A 13,479-nucleotide genomic window follows, 5' to 3' on the forward strand; every position below is an offset into this window, starting at 1 on the left:
CGGGCGAGCTTTGTCAGTGGGCACAGCGCCCTTACTGCTCTCACTGGCAGCGGAACTGGCATTTTTTTTCTCTCCCAGTATTGCTCACCCTGCTACCCAAGTTACCAGAAGTGGGGCCCCGGGGCTATTTCCAGGGGGACCAACACCTCTGCTGGCCCGCATTGGCCCTCCTGCAGGCCCTGCCTGGTGAGCTGTACATGACTAACGGTTGCCAAGAGGCGGTGCCCTCCGGTTGTGTGCCCTCTGAGACCGGCCTTTCCTCCGCTCGAGGACTTCCGGATGCCAGAGGCAACACGAAGCCATGGCCAGGCCTACGCAAACCTCACACCCACGGCTGCTCTTTCTCACGCGATAGGCCCAGTGCTCGCCCTTATCTACACACATCTTCATCCCCCAGGCCGGGCAAATATTGTTCTTCCCTTTTCTCCCCCCCCCCCCTTCTCCCACAGCACTCCTCTCACCGTACAGGGACAGGCTGTCCCTTTCCTCCTCGAAGGGCCCCACGTCACACGAATATCTGACTGTTTATTGACAATGGTCCGCAGCGAGATCTGTCTCCGTGAGGCTGGAGCCGCTCCACGCTGCCCGCGTGGCCCTGGGCGTGTTAAGCCCCAGCGTCTCTATTTTCTAATGTAAAGGGGGATCAGCTACAGTTTTGAGCATCCCCAAGGCAGGCCCTGCTCCAAGTGTTTCACATGCACTGATACAGTCAGCTCCCAACAACCCTGCAACGTAGGTGTTCTTAGTGGTCCCTCTTGACAGTCGGGCAGACTGGGGCTCGGGGAGGTTAAGTGGCAAACAGCAGAGCCCCGACCGCCACCCAGAGCCAGCGAGCTGCACCCTCTGCTCCAGGGGCCACCTCATCAACGGGCTATTGTGCAGATGAAGCAATGGCCGAACGCAGGCTTGCGGCTGAACGCAGGCTTGCACACAGTCAGTGCTCAGTAGATGTTTGGTAACCAGGCAAAGACCACCACCCTAATCATCACAGTCACGCTATTATTGAAAATTCTCAAGGGACGGTCATCTCTCACCTGGTGGTCCTCTGAGTGCAGTCCCGGACCAGTGTGTGAGCATTGCTGGGGACTCTGGCTCTACCCCAGACCCACTGAGTCAGAAAAGCTGGGGTGGGGCCCGGAAGTCTGTTGGAACAGCCTTCTGGGGATTCTGATGCATAAGAACGAATCCAACCACCAAGGGAGACAAGGAGGACAGATAAGAACACTGAGGTTCAGTGTGGGGTGGGGGGGGGGGACAGGGAGGGGCTTCCCCCCCCCGCCCCCAACTAGTAAATGCCACAGGTGGGGCTTGAACTCTTGTCTTCTGACCCAGACCTTGTGCTTCGGGCTACACCCCGATGCTTCTCCTGCCTGCAGCTCCCCACAAAGCGAGGGGTCTGCCAAGTACACTGGGTGAGCAGGCAGGGACTGTAGCCCTGTGAGGCCCTTCGAAGATCTGGAGACAACGCTCCCAAAATAAATCTCTTAGCTAAACAGACACTTTCCAAAAGACATCACCATTTCCCAGAATACAGAGTGAGTGACCTAGAAACCAAGGCCAGAAGAGAACCTCTGGGACGGAGGTAGCTTTCTTCCTTCCTCCCTCCCCCCCCCCGGCCTCCTCCTCTCTTGTTCTTTCTCCCTCTCCTCCTTTCCTCCTTCCTTCTCTTGCTGTCTGAAGAGTAAGTATTGACCACTGTGGCATCTTCACTGAGTTCATTCTTCAACAAACGTTAATTGAACACTTGTTGTGTGCCAAGCTCTGCCCATGAGCACGTGGTTCCCAAAACTCAAAACGCTAGAGAATGAGTTCAAGCCTTCACACAGGTTTCCGCCTCAGGCCTGCTAACATCAGTGCCCCCATGAGTGCAGGTACATTCAGGCACAACGGGATGGAAGGAAGAGAGCCGAAGGCAAGACACACCTCATGGCATCTCACCTCGCCAGGTACCAGCTTGTATGCTTTGGGCAGGTTATGGGACAGGTTATTCTGACCTTACTTCCCTGCTCTGTCAGACGGAGGTAACAAAACCTGCAGGTGGTGTTCTTAAAGGCCCTGACGCATAGGGAAAGGCAGCTTTATGTTATTACTCCATTTGTATCAAGTTCTTGTACGTCTTAACCTTTGGGGAAGGGCTTGTGTTTTAGACGGTTAGCTGCTAGACTGTTTGCTGCATGTAGATTTCGTTTTCATCTCTTTATAGAGATGATACTTTTTGTGTCATTGCATAATGAATTGTGTTGTCCCATTCAGTCTGCTTAACCTTCGATTCTACTTTATAGGATAGAAATATTGCCACTCCTGCTTCATTCGTTTGCTTCTTTGTATTTTGCTGGAATCACTTTAAGTCATTTAAAAGTCAAAGTCTCTGTCTTTTAAAAGCAGACTTTGGTTCAGACATTTAGTATAAGAGTGTGTGTGTGTGTGTGTGTGTGTGTGTGTGTGTGTGTGTGTAATTTTACTCCTTTATTAAACTTTTAGAACTCAGTTTTAGCCAAGCAGTTTTTGAGGAAAAACAATGACTCATTTAAAGAGGAAAGAAAAAAAGATAGGAAAAATGTTGGCCATTAGGCGGCTTTGACCTCGTAGAACTCAGTGTCCTCGCCTTCACAGGGATCCAGAACAAACGAAGGCGGATGAAGGCAAAGACGGCGATGGCGTGTGAGAGAGAACCACACCAGTGAAGGTGAGAAACAGTGGAGGGAAAATGCTCGCTGGGGATGAGTGGTGCTACTCTAACCATGGGAATCCAGATCTAGAAGATACCCTGGACTAGAAAGCCGCAGCTGGCTCGTTTCACAGTGAGGTGAATGACTTGGCGAGATCACGCAGGCTGCTGGGCAGAGCAGCGACCATACTCACATCTGCTGGGTCACCATGTCCCTAAACCCTGGGCAGCTGGAGGGAGCAGACTACGTCCTGAAGGGCTTACTTAAGGAAAATCAGGCTGAAGCTTCCTTGCTAACGTTAGGAGGGAAATGTGGAAGAACAGGCTCCAATACCATCAGTGGTTATTAACGAGAAGAAAATTTGCATCTTCCTCTGTGTGCTCATAGCTCAGGGTATACCCAGCCTATAAGGAACGCAGTGAGCGGAGTGGACCAGTATCTCTAAATGTATCAGGAGAGCTGGAAAGGTCACTACATATCTGGGAAGTGAAGTATGTGACACATGAAAGCTTTCGGGTTAAACATGCGTATCAATGGGGGAAGGCAGGATTCCATTTACCAAACTATGAAAACGTTTGCGTCTGATGAGGCACCCCTGCATCTGTATTCAGACGCATCCAGAGGTAGCCATTCAGACGCATCCAGAGGTGGCCGTACAAATAGCTCTGTGAGTGGGAAACTAGGGCAATGGTTGCAGAAATGACTGGTCTAAATTTAGCTGGCGGCCCAGGAATGAGATCTCGGGTTTCTGGTATCCAGACCTTGGAATGTGGTTTCTGAGGGCTTAATAGGCTCTGAGAGGTGGTCACTGGAAGGCCAGCGTACTCACGTCTGCGTAGATGTTGGTGCCAAACACAGGAGCCCAGTAGGACGGCTCGTCTTTGCAGTGCGCCGGACAACGAACCCTGGAAAACAAGGAGCATTTGTGTGATGGTCATGGTCAGCGGGAAACAAAACTTCTTGAGAAGCAGCTGGCCCTCTTTCTTTGAATTTCAAGATGTAAATTCTTCGATGGCAGGAAACGATCAAACTGTTTATTCTTTTTAAAAAATAAAAGCCCTGGCCGGTGGGTCCGTTGATTAGAGCATCGTTCTATATACCAAAAGGTTGTGGGTTCAACCCCTGGTCAGGACACATACCTAGGTTTCGGGGTGTGCACGGGAGGCAACCAATTGATGTTTCTCTCACACATCGATGTCTCTCTCTCTGTATCTAAAGTCCATAAACATATCCTCAAATGAGGATTAAAAAAAGAAGAAAGAGAAAAATATATACTCCTCCCACTCTAGCAGTGGTAAAGATATGTTTCCTCTTCTTAAACAGTTCATACAGAATTTAAAAACCCCAAACAAAAAGACACTCACAGACAACAAGGTGAGAGGGGATAAATATCTAAGGGAGGGGAGAGTGGGACTGTAAAAGGTGGTCCCTCCCACTCTTGGGTGTTGGCTAGTTCATCCTGTGGGCACATTATGGAGATTATAATCAATAGACTTTTTAAAGGTCACTTCCCCATGTGGGGGAGGAAAGGGTGGAGGGCCCTCACCTCCGTGAGTCACAGACTATTCCTGGGAAGGGGGGCCGATAACCTGAGGCGGAAAGGCGTCAGGTCACCGCCATGTCGGCTACCACATCCCCGCCCTCAGCACAGGGGATAGAGGATGAGGCGCTGCCTGGAACTGGGGATGGGTGGGCCCAGCCAAAGGCAGGAACTTCGCTTAAGAAAAGGCCTTTTGTCTTGATCTGGAACAGGGCACCTCAGCGGGGGCCCAGGGTGGGGAAATCCACATGTGGCCCGGAAGGCACCTGGCCCCAGGACAGCAGGATGGCGGGAGGGAGAGCAGCCAGGCAGGAGTGAGGGCCAGGAGGGCGCGGGAGGGCGCAGGGGTGGCAGAGAGAAAGAGGGTGTGTGTGTGTGTGTGTGAGGGATTTCGAAAAAGAAACCAGAAGTCAGGTAAAAACGTTCTTTCCTAGATCTTCTGGAGTGGCAGGCCAAAGCCGACCGTTTGCATACGTGTCCTATGGCAAGTTTGTCTTTTTGTGTTTTATTTGGTTGAGATCATTTCCTTCCGCTTCTCTTTAATATTTGGGGAAATCTACTAAGAGGTTGCTATCCCCACTTGAGCATTTGGTGGGGGGAGAGTCAGAAAGGCAGTGGTGATGGTGGTGGTGATGGCGGTGGTGATGGTGGTGGTGATGGCGGTGGTGGTGATAGTGGTGGTGATGGTGGTGGTGATGGCGGTGGTGATGGCGGTGGTGATGGTGGTGGTGATGGCGGTGGTGGTGGTGGCGGTGGTGGTGATAGTGGTGGTGATGGTGGTGGTGATGGCGGTGGTGGTGATGGTGGTGGTGATGGTGGTGGTGATGGCGGTGGTGGTGATAGTGGTGGTGATGGTGGTGGTAATGGTGGTGGTGATGGTGATGGTGGTGATGGCGGTGGTGATGGTGGTGGTGGTGATGGCGGTGGTGATGGTGGTGGTGATGGCGGTGGTGATGGCGGTGGTGGTGATGGCGGTGGTGATGGCGGTGGTGATGGCGGTGGTGATGGCGGTGGTGGTGATGGCAGTGGTGGTGATAGCGGTGGTGATGGCGGTGGTGATGGCGGTGGTGATGGCGGTGGTGATGGCGGTGGTGATGCTGGTGGTGATGGCGGTAGTGGTGATGGTGATGGCGGTGGTGGTGATGGCGGTGGTGATGGCGGTGGTGGTGATGGTGGTGGTGGTGGTGGTGATGGCGGTGGTGATGGCGGTGGTGGTGATGGCGGTGGTGATGGCGGTGGTGGTGATGGTGGTGGTGATGGTGGTAGTGAGGGTGGTGGTGGGAGCCTCCAGAGGAAGGTGAGTAGCAAAGGGGAGGAGTCAGGGCCCCCTGTCCAGTCTCCAGCCTCCTGTCCCTCGCTCGCTCCCTCCATGGGCTGGACTCTGCTCACACCTCAGGGGTGTCCACCTGTCAGTTTTCAGGTCAGTATTTCCCTGGGAGAACCCACCAGCTTCCAGGCCCAGGATAAGGGTTCACCGGATGCTACATCACCAGCATCTGAGAGGACCTCATGGGCACTTCAGACACAAATGCTACGAGGACACTCTTTATTTTACGTTATGATGCACCCTCCTCCAAAATCAGCCACTTAAGGTTTGGAAGATGCGTGTAAACCTGGTCCTCAAACACGCTGTGGCCCATCCGCAGAATGGAACACCGTCGGCGACATGAAGGAATAAACTGGACGCGCTCCACAACACCAATGGCTCCCGGAGCACGCAGAGAGCCAGGGCCAGACACAAGGTCTGCACGCTGTGGCGCTCCACTTACAGAAATCCCACAAAAGGCAAAATCAGGGTGACAGAAGGAGATGGTGGTTTGTGGGGAGGTGGGGAAGGGGAGAGAGGGGGGAGGGCCTGACCACAGGGAACTTTCTGTCTTGATTGTGGCCAGGACTGCACGACTGTGCATTAATCAAAACACGTTGAATTGTAAACTTATAATGGGTGAGTTTCACTGTGTGCAAATCATACCCCCCAAACTGGGTTCAGCTGTTTCTAAATTGAGGCATAGAAAATATCACGGCTCCGGCAGAAGAATCAACGAGCCGACTGAAATGGACCAGCAGCATGCAGCCTGCAGAGTTCTAGACTGATCTAAGAGGTCACAGTGACAAATGTCCAGGTCGGCCTGAGGGGCTTGGGAGGAGCCATGTGGCAAATGAAGTCATTTCTACATGTGTGAGCACTCGGACCAGTGAGGGGAGGAGCAGCAAATGGACAGCTAAGTTCCCAGAACTGAGTCTGGGACCAGCTGCCCACTGAGCTCAGCCAGTAGCGTCTAACGAGGCTGGTCCCCGGCTGGGCCATCCCAGAGATCCAGCTCTCAGTGGTCAGGGTAGGGTCCCCGGGAATCTGTGCGTCAAATGCCTCTCAGACTATTCCAATGTGCAACCAGGGTTGAGAACCAGCGGTGCCAGGGAAGGTCGAGTGGCCCTTGGCTTTGAACACGAATGGACTGCTTTCCTGGGGATACGCATTCAAGGGCCATATCCAGATCTCCAGTGTACTTCGCTGCCAGGAGATGACCCCCAACCCAGCACGGCACCTTCTCTCAGGCCCCATGTTTGCAAACCCAGATGCCAGTGGGCCTTACCTTGGGCAGTGGGTCCCTGGCTTCTCAAATGGGCAGAGCTGAGCGACGGTGGTGTAGCAGTCCAGGTCTTGCACTGTGAACAGGAGCCATCAGGAGACGGTCAGGTCAAGAGCTAGCCTGGGCCTTGGGTCACCCGCCTTTGAAATGACACCTGGGTCCTAGGGGTTCACTGAGCCCTCCAATAGAGCTGGGTGAGAATAGGTGCCAAGCCCCAGCGCTCCTGGCACTCCACCCGAGACCACTCAAGGGATGAGACAAGCCCATGCCTGAACGTGTTTACTGGCCAGGGATGCTACCACCGCAATAGCTTCTCCGTGGATCGACTATACTTCTCGTTGGCAGAGTGCCTTTCGATTTTGAAACCTTTCCCCTACTCCATCGTGTTGGATCCCTGTGGCAGGTATTATTGCAATTATAAGAGGAAACGGAGGCTCAGAAAAGCTGAGACCTCGCAGGACATGGATGAGAATCCAGGTTTCCAATTCCTGGGCCTAGAGCTGTTTCAAAGGAGGCCAGGGACTCTTTTCTGCGAAGTCACATGTTTAAACAACAGATGTAAGAAAGTGGTTCTAATACTGACCACCTGCTGTGTCTGACAGCATGTCCCCATCTAGTCCAGAGCTGGGTAAACTCTTGCGTAAAAGACCAGAGAGTAAATATTTCCGGCTTGGTGGGCCCTATGATCTATGCTGCAAAGAAACCACACATAGACGATGCATAAATGAACGGGCATGGCTGTGTGCCAATAAAACTTTATTTCCATCAACAGCAGGATTTGGTCTGAAGGAGGTCGTGACTAAAAAGCATGCTCTCCCATGGATGCATCCCATCCAACCAAATGAACATACCCCACGTTTCCCTCTCTTGTCCATGGCAGACATTACTAATCTATCAAGCTCTGTTTTCTGCTGAGCCCAGAATGAGGCCCTAGCATCCACCTCAACACAATGCTCTAGGAATAGGTAGTCACTATCAAGCAATAGAAACTGATCCTCCCTACGCAACCTATTAGCTACTCCAGACCCAGGTGTTGGTGTTTCTGTGACATTCAGCCGGAAGGCCAAGCCTGTGCTTCTGATTTAGCTCTCTGGGGCCAATGCCAAGTTCAGATATGTTTAGGAATTAGTTAGAGGACCGATTCCTGAGAACAGCATTAGTAGCAGGCAGGATAGACATTAAATCCATAACGGAGGGGAATGGCATTTCCAGGGAAACCCAAGATAACCCATGTATTATGGTCACATTAAAAAAAAAAAAAAGCCACCAGCTTACCTTTCACTTTCGACACCGTGAATGAGCTGGATGCCTTGTATTTGCTATAGAAGGAAACATTCGGTAAATGCAAACAGAATGGCTTGTACACTTGCTCCCACGTTTATTTTATTTACCGCTTCAATGTTTCATTTCCCTACTCATCTCCCACCAGCCTGAAGGCCCTGAGAACACCTAGAGCAGGATCTAGAATGAACTTTCCAAACACAGCTCATTAACTTCTCTGGGGCCAGGACCCCTCAGGCAGCCCAAAGGAGCCCATGCACCCCTGCTCAGAGTGACAGTTTTAAAATGCATATGATAAACTGAAAAGACTAAAGAAAAATCAGTTATTATTAATATCATTATCAAACGATTAAAACAAATTAGCATTAGAGTAATAGCCACACGTGTTATGAACGCATGAAGAACAGTTTAGAGGGGGGCCTCTAACTGCCGTCATTTCAGCGTAAGGACGCAGAGACTGCTTTGCGATGTCTGCAGCAAGTCCGCGTCCACCACTGGGAGAGTCGCCAGTGCTGCTAACCTAGTCTGGTTAGGGACCAACGTTCATAACGGAAGGACATGCTGCATTGCAATGAGAAGCTAGTAAAAGTAAGGCTTTAATTTGCTTTATGTTGATTTCGCACATTCCCTGAAGTCTAAATGTGAAGAGCCCGTTCTAGGTGCAAAGCTGGGCATTGAACCAGAGGTGGCTCTGGGACAAGCGTCCCAGGCAAGCAGGATCTGAGCCTGGCCATGCCCACAGCCTGCACTGAGACTCCTCATGAGGTCGCCCAACTGGCATCTCTGTGAGCACCTCCTTGGCTTTAGCTGACAATTCCTTGCTCTTTTTTTGGTTTACATAACCCTAGGTCCTTAGCTAAGATGGAGAGGGGGTACTCGGACACCCCTTGAAGAGCTGGACCTTTCAGAGAGGATGTCTCCTGTCATTTTTGAAACGCTCAGCGTGGCCTCACAATTCGCAGGGGACATGCTGCCTTGAACAATCACGGAGCATTTGCTCAGTGCTTCCTTGTCACAGACGCTGGGCTAGGCCCTGACACGCTGTGCCATCGTGGATTAGTGGGTGTCAGCCCCGGGGCCTACCATGGTCCTCATTTACAAATGAGGGTGCGGCCACCCAAAAGAGATGAAGAAACCGCCCAAGGTCATGCACAGGGAAGAAGCAGAGCCAGGTCTGTTTGACCCCATGACCTCTATTGGGCTTTATGGTCCCAGGTCACTAGCCTCTTGTTCCAGAGAGGTCAACACATGGCCTCCTCGCTGAACCCCAAAAAGTCAGAATAGCCAAGGACTGTCTGGCCCCTCCACCAGCCACATACCTTATGTGAGAAACATTATCGTGAAAAAAAAAAGTAAGTATGTTTAAAAAATGAAAAGCCTCATTCTTGGGAAGAAAGAGTGCTAATCCAGAATTAGCCTATAAACGCAAAGATACCATCAACTGTTAGTGATAAGGTGCCTGATGGTTCTTGGGGACAAGGAAGAAAGGCAAAGCGGAAGCCAAAACCCAACCAAATGAGAGAGGGAGAGAGAGGGAGGGGGCACCCACTACCGGAGTGAACATATGCTGAGCTGCCTATGGGTGAGTTCCGAGTCATGGGTTAAGGTCATCTCTCAACAATACTTTTATAACCAGAAAACGTTGTAAGAATAGTTACCTCAAAGACTCCATGCCATTTCTCTCAGACTTGACGAAAAAGGGGACCCGCCCGTTCCTGGTGATGTCCACCAGGCCTCCTTTGTTGTCCAGGATCCCGTAGTGAATGGCGGCCCGGCATATGCTGGACGACTGCGGAGGGGAAGACCGTGAGTGCCCGGAAGTGATCCTGGTCGGCCGTCCCCAAGATGCTTGTCTTCAACCCACAAGAAGCCAAACAGTCGGCCGAAGCTCACCCCACCTCCGACTCCTGCCTCTCTCCCGAACACGTGTGTCTTTGTCCCTGGGCTGCTTATCTTTAAAAGCCCATCCGAGGGGCTTGACACGGTAAGAACAGCGACAAACAGCCCTTCTCCCCACGCAGTGCAGCATGTTAACGCCATGTTAACGGGGCGTCTACACGGACACGGGGCTTCCCGAGGGTTGGCCCCAGCGCCCCAAAGCGGCCACACCAGTTTGTGGGCCCACAAATACTCACAGATCACCTCTGAGAACGAAGGTCGGACAAAGGCGGGGAAGGGAAACCTTTTCCCCTGAAAACCACCAACCTTCTTTAAAAACACACGGCAGCAAGCCATTTAAAGAAAAACTGGCCACTTACACTTTCATAAAAGAGCGTTCCGAAGACCTTCGCCTTGTTGCTCAGGCAGCCTGCTGGGCACTGGTACCTGACGGGAGAAAGGAAGCGATTTCCACAGGTGAGCACGACTCCGCATCACCGTGCAGTTATCCCTGTTTTCTTCAGCAGCTCTATCACCACACGCAGAAACGCTCCGGTGATGTGGAATTCGTTGTTTTCTGGCAAGTCCCAGGTCGCCCAAGCTGAGGTTGATAGTCACGTGAACACAATTACAGATTCGGTTTGACCTTCTTAACGACTGCTTTCAGGTGCTTCATCAACATTTGTGCTTAAGACAGAGATGTGACTATCAGTGGTTCTCAGCCTTGGCTGCACATTAGAATCACCTGGGAATCTTTTTAAAATCCTGATTTCTGGGCCTCATCCTCCGGAAATTCTGTTTCTTTGTTATGCGGTGGAGCCACAACATTAGTAACAAAGAAACAGAATTTCTGGAGGATGAGGCCCAGAAGTCAGGATTTTAAAGATTCCCAGGCGATTCTAATGTGCAGCCAAGGGTGAGAACCACTGCCCTAGAGAACGCACTGACTTTGGGAACTCATGTGAAAGCAATAACACACGAGATCTAAGCAGCATGGGTGAGTCAAGTGCCTGGGAGAAGGCTGGAGCTACGTCGAGCGGCTGCCAGTCCTGGGAGATTCTGGACACTGTTTTTTTCTTTATACTTTGTTATTGTGGTTGTTCTCCTGAGTTACTTGCAGTGAACAAGAATCCTTTTTAAAGTCAGAAAATAAGCCCAGTACATGTTATTTTTATAAAAGCACCAGGTCCAGAAACAGGATGTGCCAGATGGTGGGACGGCTTCTCGGCCAGACACGGGACACTGGAACACTGGTGTGCACAGGTGGGGGTGAGCTATGCTTCTTGACTGGAGGTCTCGAAGAGTCGTGGTGTGGACAGACCCTTGCCTCTCCCTGCCCGGGAGGCTCCCATCGGGGACTCTTTCGATGCTACCTCACTTTTTAAACCTTGGCATTTTTCCCCACTGAGCACGCGGGCGTGATGCTGTCATCATGAGCTTGTGGGACAGAAGTCCCATCGTCACGATGGGACAATCAAGAGCGTTCCTAACATCCTAGAGCCATGAGTGTGAGTGTGGCTACCCCTCGCAGACGCTGTGTGCTTTCTCCGAGTCGCCCAGCACACAGGGAGATGTGCAAATGTCCCTGACACTGCAGGGGACGGTTGCACCACCACCATTGCCACACCTTGCTCGTCTCACCAACACATGGACGGCTGGCTTCTGCAGTACTTGCTGGCCTGCACCAGCTGCTCAAGGCACGAGGTCTGAGCCTCCTGAACGGCCTCATCCTGGGTTGCTAAAGCCGGTTTCCTGACACGCCTGCCCAAGGCGGAGCCACGCGCTCTAGCGCACCCACGTCCCAGCCCCTGCGGCATCAAACGGAACCCGTGCCTTCTCTTCTCAGCGTGCGCGTTACATGACGCGATTCGGCTTTAGATGAATGAGTGCCAGCGTCCAGAGGGAGCCGAGGAAGGACCCCTCTACCGAGGACACGGTTTTCCAGCCGTGAACCTGAGGTTCTGTGTGAGGCCGCTGCACCTGTTGGCCATTCGCTGCCAGAAAGTGCAGCCCCGTGGTACTGCCCAAACCAAAATCCTTCTTCTTGGGAGCCATCCTTCAGCATCGAGTGGACGGTACCTGATGACTCCATCTGCCAGATGAATGCATTCCACTTCCCGGGGCCACACTCGCAGCTCTTCCTCCAGCGGGGTCTCAGCAGCAGGCCTGCGGGACCCACCGATGGCCAAGGAGCTGCCGCCCGCACATCCTAACACCACCCCAGCGTGATCCTCCGTGCACAGGACTCTGGGCCACCGTGTGACCCCCTCACACAGAGGCGTGATGGAGTCCCCAGTTACACAAAAACGTTGGTCAAGATTGTCACGTCTGCAGCACATGAGCCATGTACAAGTCTGGCATTTCTGCAGCTTGCAAATTCCTTTTGAGACAATAAGGCTGAGCATCTGTACTTTGAACACATCCTCCCGACGAGGGATGAAACACATCTAGAATATATGTCCCCGCGGGAGGAGACCTAGAGCTTGGGACAACCGTCTAGGTCAGCGGTTCTCAATCTGTGGGTCGCGACCCCTTTGGCGGTCGAAGGACCCTTTCACAGGGGTCGCCTAAGGCCATCCTGCAAGTCAGATATTTACATTACGACTCATAACAGTAGCAACATTACAGTTATGAAGTAGCAACGAAAATAATTTTATGGTTGGGTCACAACAGGAGGAACTGTATTTAAAGGGCCAGAAGGTTGAGAACCACTGGTCTAGGTCAAAGGTTATCAATTAGGGGTGCTCTTGTCCTCGGGGGATGTTGGCAATTTCTGGAGACATTTTTGGGGATCACAACTAGAGAGGTGCTGACTTCCAGTGGGCGGGGCCAGGGGTGCTGCTCAGCCTCCTCCACTGCACAGGGTCCCCGCCCCAGAGCAGTATCCAGCCCTGAAGGTCAGTAGGGCCAAGGCTGAGGAACTCTGGTCTCGGCTGACAGAAACTGGTCATCTTTGTGTGCCACACTCTTACCTTAATAAAGGTTGGCATTCACAGGGACCTGAATTTATGACACAGAGCAAGCTGAGTTACCTCCCCACTCAACCCTGGGAGCACACCGTTGTTGCTAAAAGTAGAGAATACCATCTTTTTTTGTGTGTGATTTTCTATCCAGCTTGGTTTGGGTGGCCACCCACTGGCTGACGATGACGTGACCCGCAGCCAGCAGCAGGGGCTGCAGGGGGCAGTGAGAGAGGGATCCCGCCCAGCCTCACCTGTTGCATGTGGATCCCTTGCACTTGTCCTTCATCTTGGTGTCACACCTGACAACTTGGGCTAGGAGAGAAATGCAGAAATAGTCATCACTGCAGGAGCCAAGAGAATGAGACTGCGCGGGAAGACCCCGCCCCCCACGCTGAGGAGCTCTCTGGAATGTTCTGGAATCCAGGCCATTCGGAGCAGGAGCATTGCCAATGGCTGCAGGCTTCAGGGGGGGAGGTTCGAATCCCAGGTCCACCACTTTAGAGTAGTCGTTTGACCTTGGCCATGTTGCTTCCCCTCTCTGGGGCTCAATGTCCGCG

At 52.3% G+C, this 13,479-nt stretch overlaps 1 protein-coding gene across 1 annotated transcript in view; it reads right to left on the reverse strand.

Annotated features, from left to right (window-relative positions):
• The window catches only part of CRISPLD2 (cysteine rich secretory protein LCCL domain containing 2), a 64,218-nt gene that overhangs the window by 14,159 nt on the left and 36,580 nt on the right, over positions 1-13,479 (reverse strand). The window contains exons 8-13 of the mRNA XM_059667173.1: positions 13,174-13,234; positions 10,340-10,406; positions 9,740-9,870; positions 8,076-8,119; positions 6,804-6,876; positions 3,499-3,574 (exon numbers count right to left, since the gene is read on the reverse strand). Of these exons, the coding sequence (XP_059523156.1) occupies positions 3,499-3,574; positions 6,804-6,876; positions 8,076-8,119; positions 9,740-9,870; positions 10,340-10,406; positions 13,174-13,234 (452 nt within the window). The remainder of the gene's footprint in view (positions 1-3,498; positions 3,575-6,803; positions 6,877-8,075; positions 8,120-9,739; positions 9,871-10,339; positions 10,407-13,173; positions 13,235-13,479) is intronic.

The sequence above is a fragment of the Myotis daubentonii genome, chromosome 15 (genome assembly GCF_963259705.1).
Source record: "Myotis daubentonii chromosome 15, mMyoDau2.1, whole genome shotgun sequence".
In the NCBI taxonomy this organism is placed as follows: domain Eukaryota; kingdom Metazoa; phylum Chordata; class Mammalia; order Chiroptera; family Vespertilionidae; genus Myotis; species Myotis daubentonii.